At 44.5% G+C, this 11272-nt stretch overlaps 1 protein-coding gene across 1 annotated transcript; it reads left to right on the plus strand.

Annotated features, from left to right (window-relative positions):
- Positions 1-6073: 6073 nt before the first annotated feature.
- Positions 6074-10626, plus strand: WNT8A (Wnt family member 8A; the record flags this gene model as incomplete). The annotated part of the gene is made up of 6 exons (XM_079916918.1): positions 6074-6156; positions 6261-6294; positions 6525-6663; positions 7806-7931; positions 8787-8929; positions 10078-10626. Exons 1-6 carry the CDS (start codon positions 6089-6091, stop codon positions 10624-10626), a joined length of 1059 nt encoding a protein of 352 aa, XP_079773044.1. The 5' UTR covers positions 6074-6088.
- Positions 10627-11272: the final 646 nt, after the last annotated feature.

Here is an 11272-nt window from a genome sequence, read left to right on the forward strand (position 1 = left end):
GAGGACGGTGTGGGTGTAGTTGAGGCTGCTGTTTTTCCTAACAAACCTTATAGACTACTTACTCATATTAACATGCTTAATTTTTTATTTAATATAAAAATTAAGAGAAAACAAGTTAGATTAATATGTAGTATCACAGAAAGGGGTCCATGATATAAAAGTTTAAAAACAAAATTGAGGAATAACAACACAATTCTATTTTTTAAATTATGTATGTATTTACCAACATTTGTACATGCAAAGAATCCACACTAAACTGTTCATAATGGTTACTCACAGGGAGTGGGATGGGGGACACTCTCTTTTTTTTTTGAGACTCTCATTTTTTACTTTACATATTTCCATTTTGTTTACTTTTTGGTAACAATTATTAATCATTTACATATTTTTAATGTATATTTGTTCATGTGTGTATATCAAATATAATGTTGTTTGCTTGATAACTTTTTCAATTATGCTTTATATCCACAAGCACACTGCAAGTTTTTTAAGGACCAATGTCATCTTAGAAGCTTTAATGTATATGCATCGCATTGCCAACCACTGGTTTGGCTACCCATTGGGCAGGTGCTCAATGAAGGCTGAAATTTGCAATACTGAATCCCACATCACAGCAACAAAGAGCATGTTGTACCATTCATCGCCACCAGATGGCAGGTCTCTATCAGAAGTCCTTGTCTATGGAGATTTACTCATTATCCTTACTCCCCCTCCAACTTTTCCAGAGTACTTTATCTCACTGTATTGTTATAAATTATTTAAGCTTTTCTCTCTCAGACCAGACTAAGAGCTCCTCCAGGATAAAAACAAATAATGATAATTCATCTTAGACCCATAAGTGTTGAATACTAGCCTGAACTAAGTAGGTAAATATTTTTAGAATAAATAAGTGGATAGATGGATGCATATTTCTCTGAAAACTAATAAAATTCCACAATCATCTCCGTACTTTCTTCAACAACAATCAATCAAGAAACATTAACTTGGAACTTCTGTGTTCTATCTAATGTCCAGAGATGGGAGTTTTGAACAGTGAGAGAATAAAAAATATAATAAAGGGGTTTTAGCCAACTGAAATCTCTCCTTGGATGAGCCCCTCCAACTCCAAACCTTTCTAGGCTAATGATGATGCAGCTTCTGCCACCTGGGCACCTCAGTTGATGGGAGAATATGCTGCTATCCTTGGAGAGATTCCTGTGTGGTTGGGATTGACAAGGGCAAGCCCTAAGGAGCTTCCCAACTGATGAAGGAAATATACCTTCAAGCAAGAAACAGCTAGTCATGGCTTGCAGATTTATCCCCTCTAATGTACCCCAGGCCACACAGGCCCATGTGTTCCAGGAACTGCTCCAATTTTCCACACAGGAAGGCCTATTTTCTTCCCCACACTTGGAAACCTAGATCTCAAAGGGAAAATTGAAGTATTCTCCTCTTCCTTCCCTGGGTATATTGTTGAGGAACTTTGCAAGTCATTGAGGCTAAATTGGGGGTCAAAGGGAGGGTCAGGGGCTCAAGCAGCTGTGGCATTTGGACTGGGAGTCACCAGGGGGTGGGAAGAGACAAGCTTCCAAGGAGGAGGGGTGGAGACCAGAGATTAAAAATTCCTGAGCTCTGCTCAGTGTCACTGCTCAGAAGAATATGCATGGAGGCTCATTCTCTCTACCCCCCATCTCCACCCCTTATCTAATTAGCAGAGGAGTGTTAAAAGTCAGAAATCCTATCTCTTTCTCTTCTGGCATTCTCCAGCCATCTCCACCCTCTCTCCACCCTCTCACTCAACTCCCACACCCCCCAACTTGCTCCATAGTCTAAGCAGCCCCTCTAGTCTCACAGCCCTGAAAAAGGAGCCTGGAAAAGAAATGTGGAGGAATCAGGGATCTGGGGAGTTTAGTGAGAATGCACATCTGGAAGAAGCATTAGCTTAGGATGCACACCACCATTACCGCAGAGTGACCAACCATCCTGGTTTGCCCAAGACTGTTCTGGTTTAAGCACTGAAAGTCCCATACCACGGGAAACACCTCAGTCCTGGGCAAACCAGGATGGTAGCATCAAGGCTCTCTTGGCCCCAACTCACTGTAACACTAAGTAAATCCTCTCTCTCTGGGCCTCAGTTATATCCTTGTAAAAATGGGAGCCTCTAGCTTAGACACTCTATGCCACTATAAATGGCCTCTAGATTTCCTGAAGCTGGGCACAGCAAGGGTGACTCTGGCTTACTCCTCACTGATTACTGCCCCCAGTGTTCCCCTAAGACTCCTGGTATCTCAACATCCTGGAACATGAGGTGGAAGGGGCCTTCAGGATTAGCCCGTCCTACTCCTCTCTAGCTCTATGAATACCATTCCAGTGGAATACAGTGCATTTATTCATTGCATTCCATCTACCACTCGATGCCCTACATTATAGTTAGATACAGACCTTATCTCCTTTTTACTAGATACTAAGCTCCTTGAGGGCAGGTAGCAAGACTTTGGCTCAGCAAAGGTTAAAGCCTTGCACATAACTGGAACAAACAAATATTTGGTGTTAAATTCTACAGAGAAATCTTTTGCACTTTACCTCCCAGTGGCCTAGAGGGAGGATACAGGGATCCAGCAGTGTGGTGGGAGGCAGCTTGTCCAGTCTCAGAGAACCTATTGTGAAATTTTTAGGAATTTTGCAAACTGGTTGTTAAACACAGCTGTTATTAAAATTAAATTATATAAACTTACAATTAAACTTATAAATAAATTAATTATATTAAAAACAAAGGGGAAAATAAAAAGGAATTCCCTGACTGTGCAGTGGTTAGGACTCAGTGCTCTCACTGCCAGGGCCTGGGGTTCGATCCTTGGTCAGGGAACTAAAATCCCATAAGCTGCATGACACGGCCAAACAAAAACAAAGATAAGTAGTCAAAATTTATCACTTCCTTATTATTTTACTAGATTTTACTATTATCTATACCCTTAAGGTTAATTACATCTATCATACCTACGATAAAAATACTGTATAATGATGTGCCACTATTTGTCTCTTCCCAAGTCCACACTGGTAGTTTGAAATCAGCCATGGTGGAAGTATTTACACCATGCAAATCAGCAAACACTACCAATCATGTCTCCTATCACACTGAAACTGGTTGTTGAATATCTACCAGCACACCACTAGCTCAGATATACTACTATTCTGTCTGTCTGGTCATAGGCCCACTCTGCTCCACTATTGTCGTCTACTCTGGTCTTCAGTTCCTGATTTCCATTCCCAAAAGAGAGAAACCAACAGTTGAAAGAGTTGAATCGTCACTTAAAAACTAATGAGATAGGGACTTCCCTGGTGGCATGGTGGTTAAGAATCTGCCTGCCAATGCAGGGGACACAGGTTCTAAGCCCTGGCCTGGGAAGATCCCACATGCCCTGGCAACGAACAGTGGCTTCTGCTCGCCACAGCTAGAGAGAGCCCGCATGCAGCAGGGAAGGCCCAACACAGCCATAAATAAATAAATAAATAAATAAAAACTAATGAGATAATAGAGCTGAGGTTAAGGAAATGGATGCACAAGCTGGCTATAAATGATGTGTAAACTTCAGTGTGGAGCACCAATCTCTGGCTCTTCTCTCCCTCCAGGAGACCCTCTACCACAATGAATGACTATCATCAGTCCAGCACCACGGTCTTATGTAGACAGAGTCCCAAAGCACTCTGAAGAAGCCATTGGTTGCCCTCCAGGTATCCATCTCACAGGCTTATCCAGATGGCCAACTGAAGGATTTAAAGATACATAAGATTTCCATGCTGACAGCTGGAGAAGACAAGACTTTCCCATCTCTGGCCTACAATCACCTCTGGGGTTAATAAATTTTGTAAATCATAAAATTAGGATTATAGCATGTAAGAGAGCTGGTAGAATCCTTAGAGGTTATTCAACACTCAACATCTTCCCAACTCTCTCATTTTTCAAATGAAGTAATTGAGTCCACATGACAGTAAATAGCTTGCCCAGGGTCACATAATAAATTAATGGCCAACATCCAAGGCTCCTAATACCTGGAGCAGAGGCCTTTCTTTAACATCCTAAATTCCTTTTAGAGAATTTATATGATCTTTAGAGAATGTGAGCAGGAGCAAGCACAAAGTTTACATGCAAAAAGCTCACCACCTTCCCCTCTCCTTCCTAGAAAATTAAAGAATGTTTTTATAGAGTACCAACTAAATGCCAAGTGCTATGGGGAGCACAGAAGAATAAGACCCAGTCACTCATACACAGGAAGTGAATGTGGGATCACTCCTAAAACTCTTTCAAGGGGTGTGGGAGATTCCTTGGGTCTAATGTGACCCCTGTTCTGAACACACAGTCAGTGGCATGGAAATCAACCCTGCTGTCTTAAGAAGTGAAAATTAAACAATAGATTTTTTTAAAGTATCATTCAGTTACAATATTAAATCAGTTTCAGGTGTAAATATTAGATTCTTGATTGGGAAAAGTAGGAAAGAGAGAAAAGGCCACTGAGGCAAAACTCAGTGTGCTTTTCCCAAGTAACTCAGTGTGGGACACCTCTCTTCCCCAAGGAGAGAATCCCACAAGCAAGGAAAGGAAGAGAGCTTGCTGGGCTGAGAGCCAGAGCTTTAGTCCATTAAGGACATTTTGCATTTGAGACATTCATACCCATCCTCCTAGAAAAATGAAACAGAAAAAAAGACACAGAATAGGAGCCCAAATTTCTTATTAGATTTCAACATATCTAAAATCACTCTGTCAAACTGCTATAAAAATTTCTAAACATTTTCATTTCTGTACTTATCTTCTCACATAAAGATAATAGTTTGCAGGCTGACACTAATCCCAGCCCACACTTTGAGTTCACTGCTCTAAAAAGGCCTGGGGAACTCCTTGGCCCCTGGAACTCCTTTGGTGGGGGGATTTCTGAGCTCCCTTTCTCATCTAAATCCAGTCCAGGGTGCTGTGAAGTGATCTGGATTGTGGTCACAGAGTAATGAGTTAGGACTGTAACTTCCTGTTTGTACTTCCTTCTTCATCTCTTTAGCCTGCCTTCCCCAGCCTTAGAAAAGAGTTTCACCAACCAAGGAAGGTCTCCACCCCTTCATTGCAGTCCCCGACCCTACCTAATATTGTTTCGGGTTCTTCCTAGGGGCCACAAGTTCTTTTATTCATTCATTCCTTCACTCATTTGTTCATTCATCCAGGCATCTTCTTCAGCACTAAGAATACAAAGTGAATCTTAAAGACAGATTCCTGCCTAAGGAGCTTATGTCCTAGCAACAAAGTGCTATCAGAAAGAAAGGCATCAGTCTTCTGAAATATAGCCCTGGGTGGCCCAAAGGTTGATTCTCACATATACAAGCAGTTAACAAACTAGAGCTCTAACAAATATAAAATGGTAGACCTACTAGGAATGAAGGAAATTTACCAGAACTTACTTTGGTAGAATATGGTAGAAGGGACTGTTGAGAGGTGGCCTCTGAAGTGTGTCTGCTCCAGGGTCCCACGTGACTTTACAGTCACCAAGGGAGGAGGTAGGAATGGTGCACTTGGTTGCTTGGGTAAAATGAGTAGGAGAGGGCCCCAAGTAGAGTTCCTCTATAATTATTAACACCTTGAGGAGGAAGGCAGGGTAAGGAGTGGGGTCTTATTAACGGGTGAGGACACCGTAACTTTGAGGGATAGATGACCTATCTTTAGAATTAGCAGAGCTAGGAAACTTGCTTGCTCTGGGCTACAAGATTCTGAAAAATGAGCCCTCAAGCAGGAAGAGACAAAAGTCTGACTTATAGAGGGTAGAAACCTCCTGGGTAGGGAAAGGCCTCAGCCCATCTGTCAGCCTGGGAGGGAAGAAGGGCTGGCAGGGCGGGGCAGGGCGGGGCTTCCCTTGGAGGCTTTGGGCTGAGTCCCTCCTCCCTGGTCCCCCATTGGGTCAGTGGCTCCTACAGCCCTGCCAGTGAGGGACAAATGAGAAGAGCTGTTGATTTTTTCCCCCTTGGCCATTCAGCATTTCCCTACATAAATACTGAGAAAGATCCTGCCTTCTCCTCACTTCTCTGGACTTGGCCCTGGGCTAGACTTGGTCCCCTGGGGGTGGGAAGGGCCATGGGGGACTTGTTTATGCTCAGGGTGGCTGTGGGCATATGCTATGCAACCTTCAGTGCCTCTGCCTGGTAAGTCCTTCCCTCTCCCTCCCCCCCACCCCCCCTCCTCACCAAGGAAGCTTCTACTACCTCATCCCCATTCACCATTACCTCACTTTTTCTCTTTTTGGTAGGTCAGTGAACAATTTCCTGATAACAGGTCCCAAGGTAGGATGATCTCCTGCTCCTGTTTTTACCCATCCAGGTTCCTAAGGGAACTCTTTTGGGGAAGGAAAAGAGGGGAAGGGAGATAGTGCCAGAAGTCACCCACCCAGAGGAACCTATGATTGATTATTCCCTAATGGAGAGCTAACCCATTTGAGTCTTGCTTGCACCCTCTGACCCAGATGACCTGACTAGAGCCAGGGTTGAAGCTCACATCCTTTCCCCTCTGCCAGGCCTATCTGACCTACACCACCAGTGTGGCCCTGGGTGCCCAGAGTGGCATTGAGGAGTGTAAGTTCCAATTTGCTTGGGAACGCTGGAACTGCCCTGAAAATGCTCTCCAGCTTTCCACTCACAACAGGCTGAGAAGTGGTAAGTTTGTGCACCTGTACAAAGGGGTGTATGTCCATGAAGTTGGGCTTGAAGTATATATGTATGTGTAACATGTATGTGTACAGTGCAATGAAAAAGTTAGCAGTGATCTGCCACTTCCTTGTTGTGTGACCTCAAGTGAGTTACTTCCTCTCTCAACCTCAGTGTTGTCATTTGGGTCAATAAGGTCAGCTGTTTAGCTCACCAGGAGTGTTGTGAGGGTTGAATGAGGTGAATACAAAGGTATCTCTATAGAAATGTAATTACTCTATTTTTTAATGCATGTCTGTATTTGTGTTTGTACACACTTATCTTGTACTGATTTGCATGAAACAAAAATGGGGAAAGGGCTCTGTGTCTGCAGCCCCTGAGGGAGTTTCAACTGTCATAAAATCCCAACTACAGAGAAACAGAGATCACACATTGAGCTATGCTTCAACTTGAGTGTGTGTGTGTGTGTGTGTGTGTGTGTGTGTGTGTGTGAGCAGTTGTTTGTAACTATGTATAGTAGTTTGCATGAAAGTTGTTTATGTAGAAACTATTAATGAAGAGTTGCCTGAGAAAAGCTAGGGGGAAGGGAGTAAAGAAGATAGGAAAAAAAGTATCTTCCTGTGGGGTATACAAATAGGATGAGAAGTAAAATGGGACAACGTTTATAAAGAGTTAGGAAGATACAAGCTCAGTAAGTGGTAGGTATTATCATGATGACTATTACATGGCTCCAACTCCATGTCAGAGAGAAGAAAATACCCTTCTCTCTTTCATGAGCCAGCCTCATAGCTCTGCGTCCTCACTGCCTAAGGACAAGAAGCAATGGCTAATGAACAGAGGCCTAGGCTGGATATCAGGGGGATAGTGTCCTGGTCCCAACACCATAACTGGTGAGGAGAGTGGCCTTGGTCTCATCACTTTATCTCTGGGTTTTACTTTCCCCATCTGTAGCATGGGGATGCTCATTCCTGCCTGGATGAAGTAAGGATGCTGGAAAGGCATGCACTGTTCTCTCAAGTAGAAGAGCATTCTCTTAATAAACCCAAAGAGGGAGGGGGACAGGAGAGAGAAATGAAATGGCATTTCTTTTCCAAAAACTCTTCTTTGGGTCATCAGGGTCCTAGTTTCCAGCCCCCTCTTTCTTTCCAAAGCCACCAGGGAGACTTCCTTCATTCATGCTATCAGCTCTGCTGGAGTCATGTACACCATCACCAAGAACTGTAGCATGGGCGACTTTGAAAACTGTGGCTGTGATGAGTCAAAAAATGGAAAAACAGGTAAGTTGTGCTCTCTGATGGGGGTGGGAAGAGGTGAAGGGTATAGAGCTGAGCGTAGGCTAAACTCTTCCAGGGAAAGGCTGAGGGACACAGCTTCTTCAAACCCCTAGACTCTAGCAGCAGCTTCATTGGTGGGAGCTCCTAGATCTAGACCCTCCTAAGAACTGAGCTGGATCCATGATTCTAGGACCAGCAAGTAGCACCAAGCTCTAAAGCCAACAAGGCATCTAGGAAGGAGGAGGCCAAAGAGAGTTTAAAGCTAACCCTTGTATTTCAGGCTTAGAATGACTTGTGCATAATCCAGAGCTACCCAATTATCTGCAGACAGCCTAAGAGACTTGGATTTGTCACTAATGAGGGAGGAGGTGGCTCTAACAAGACTACTGTAGCATAATGGTACAGAATTCTAGAATGTTTGAACTGCAGTGAACATTTGAGATCCTCTAGGCCAGCCCCAGCGTGCCTACCTTTACTTTGGGTATAGAGTTGAACTGTCTAGAGTTGGTGAGTACCTGAAGGGTGGGCAGTTGGCTTTGGGAATAGGACTCCCCCCGACCCCCACCGAAAATACCTCCATTTCCCTGTTTCACCTTTTTCCTTTTTCTTTGGCCGCCCTGCGTGGTTTGCAGGATCTTAGTTCCCTGACCAGGGATTGAACCCCGGCCTTGGCACTGAGAGTGCGGAGTCCTAACCACTGGACTACCAGGGAATTGCCTCCCTGTCTCACCGTTAGCTATAGCTTTACACACTTCTAGGACTCTTGGGGATGGTCTATGTCAGCTAAAATGACCTTGACTCTTCTCCAGGGACTTAGCAGGAAGCTATACACAGAACTTATTCTTTCCTTATGCGTAGGAGGCCATGGCTGGATCTGGGGAGGCTGCAGCGACAATGTAGAGTTTGGGGAAAGAATCTCCAAACTCTTCGTGGACAGTCTGGAGAAGGGGAAGGATGCCAGAGCCCTGATGAATCTTCATAACAACAGGGCAGGCAGGCTGGTACGTATAAGAGTTGACCAATGAGCCAACAGGCTCAGTATTTACAAAAGCCTCACATCCATACAGACCTTCACAACTTACCAAGAGCTGTCTCATACATGTTTCATCCTCACACCACCCAGCAGGACTGGGATAGCTACCCCCATTCTCTGGATGACAAAGCCAGTTAAGGCAGAGCCGTGGCTTGGCCAAGGCAATACATCTAATAAGTATCAGAACCAGACAATGAACACAGATCTTTTAGCCTAGTCCTTTTATCACTAAACCTTATATGCTAGCTCCTTCTACAGGCAGGTTTCTGAGAACACAGAACAAAAGCCTTGCTTTCACGACTTAAAATTTCAACCATTTCAACTGCATTTCTAGGAAATTAACAGGGGTTTATCATACAACCTATGTCCTAATGTCTTTCTGGGCTTGGAGGGGTTGGGACTGATCTAAGCTTCTCTGGAAGGTCTAATCTCCCCCAAGACTTTTGGTGGGGTAGCAATCCTTGGAGTGTTCTGAACTGAAATCTGGAGTCTAGTTGTATTAGAAGCTAAGAGCATAGAAATTTCCCTTTGAACCTATACCTAGATGTCCTGGTTGCCCATGGCAAAGGGAAGAGGTTTTCAAGGCAATTACAACCATGGGTAATCGCCTTGGGGGTAGGGGTTCAGAGCTTCCTTCCCTCTGGGAGAGGGCCCAAAAGACAAATCCAAATACCCACAAATACTCTAGCCCCCAGCTTCAACACAATAACAGTGTCAATGATCATGTTTTTCATTTTTAATTTACAAATTACTTTCTTGATCATTCTTATTCTTATGGGCAGAAAAAGAAACAGGCTCACAAGTGATGAAGTTAGGCCTTCAGCCTAGGTTACCTGACTTCAGTAACCTCCTCAACACTTGCCTCACTTCTTCCATAAGAATCACTCAGGGGAATGTTAAAATCACCAACACCATGGCCTTTAAACCTCTGAACTTCCTAATTGAGAAGATATGAGGTAGGGCCCAGATCTTCTTATGGGCCTCCCTCATAATTCTAATGTACTCTAAAGTTAAGAAGCACAAATCTAAAATATTCCATTAATTGCTAGCCTTTGGTCTTCTCTACTCAGAGCCAATCTCCTTTTGTCCTCCCTCTCTCTTTCTCTCTCTGTGAAGGCAGTGAGAGCCACCATGAAAAGGACTTGCAAATGTCATGGCATCTCGGGGAGCTGTAGCATCCAGACATGCTGGCTGCAGCTGGCTAACTTCCGGGAGATGGGCAACTACCTAAAGGCCAAGTATGACCAGGCACTGAAAATTGAGATGGATAAGCGGCGGCTAAGGGCTGGGAACAGTGCCGAGGGCCACTGGGCACCCACTGAGGCCTTCCTTCCTAGTGCAGAAGCTGAGCTGATCTTTTTAGAGGAATCGCCTGATTACTGTACCCGCAATTCCAGCTTGGGCATCTATGGCACAGAGGGTCGGGAGTGTCTGCGGAACAGCCACAATACATCCAGGTGGGAGCAATGCAGCTGCGGGCGCTTGTGTACAGAGTGTGGCCTGCAGGTGGAAGAGAAGAGAACTGAGGCTATAAGCAGCTGTAACTGCAAATTCCAGTGGTGCTGCACGGTCAAGTGTGACCAGTGTAGGCATGTGGTGAGCAAGTACTACTGCACGCGCTCCCCAGGCAGTGCTTGGTCCCAGGGCAAGGGCAGCACACGATAGCACCCCACAGGAACTTACTTGCTCAGTTGCATGACAATGGAGGGGGGACACAGCTTTTCTCTGGGAGAGAAGAGATAAGAAAAACAATTGGAAAGTCACAGGGTTGATCTGTAGTCCTCTTGATATCTGCTGTACATGGGAAAATGGAGGCCTAAGATTATACAGCATGTTCTTGACAGAGCTGAAATGGGAATCTGGGCCTCCTAACTTGGGTAGACCCCGTTTCATCTTTCCTACAAGTTACTTCCTGGTCTTTCTGCCTGTAATTTTGCAGTTTGCTAAAGGGGGAGTTTTGGTTTGGGGTCCATATCCAAAAAGACCTTCAAAGTACTTGCCCCTGGAGTTTCAGACCATGTCCAACCCAGCTGTATGGCTGAGAATCAGAGAATGGAAGCCAAAAATGAGAGTTCTGTCCAGAGTCCTGAAGGAGCAACCTTCCCCTACTCTGGCAAGCTCCAGAAAGACCAACTACAAGTTCATACAGATAAGTGGGGCAGAGGCTACATACCTGCCTAGAGGGAGGTATATACGGTGTTGGGTTTTTTACCTCAATATGCACTTTTGAAAAGTTCACCCCACCCAACCCTGGGGAAACCAGTACCCAATATAACCTGATGACTTTTCCAGCTCAGAAACTATCTCTGGA

This window comes from Stenella coeruleoalba (assembly GCF_951394435.1).
Source record: "Stenella coeruleoalba genome assembly, chromosome: 3".
Classification (NCBI taxonomy): Eukaryota; Metazoa; Chordata; class Mammalia; order Artiodactyla; family Delphinidae; genus Stenella; species Stenella coeruleoalba.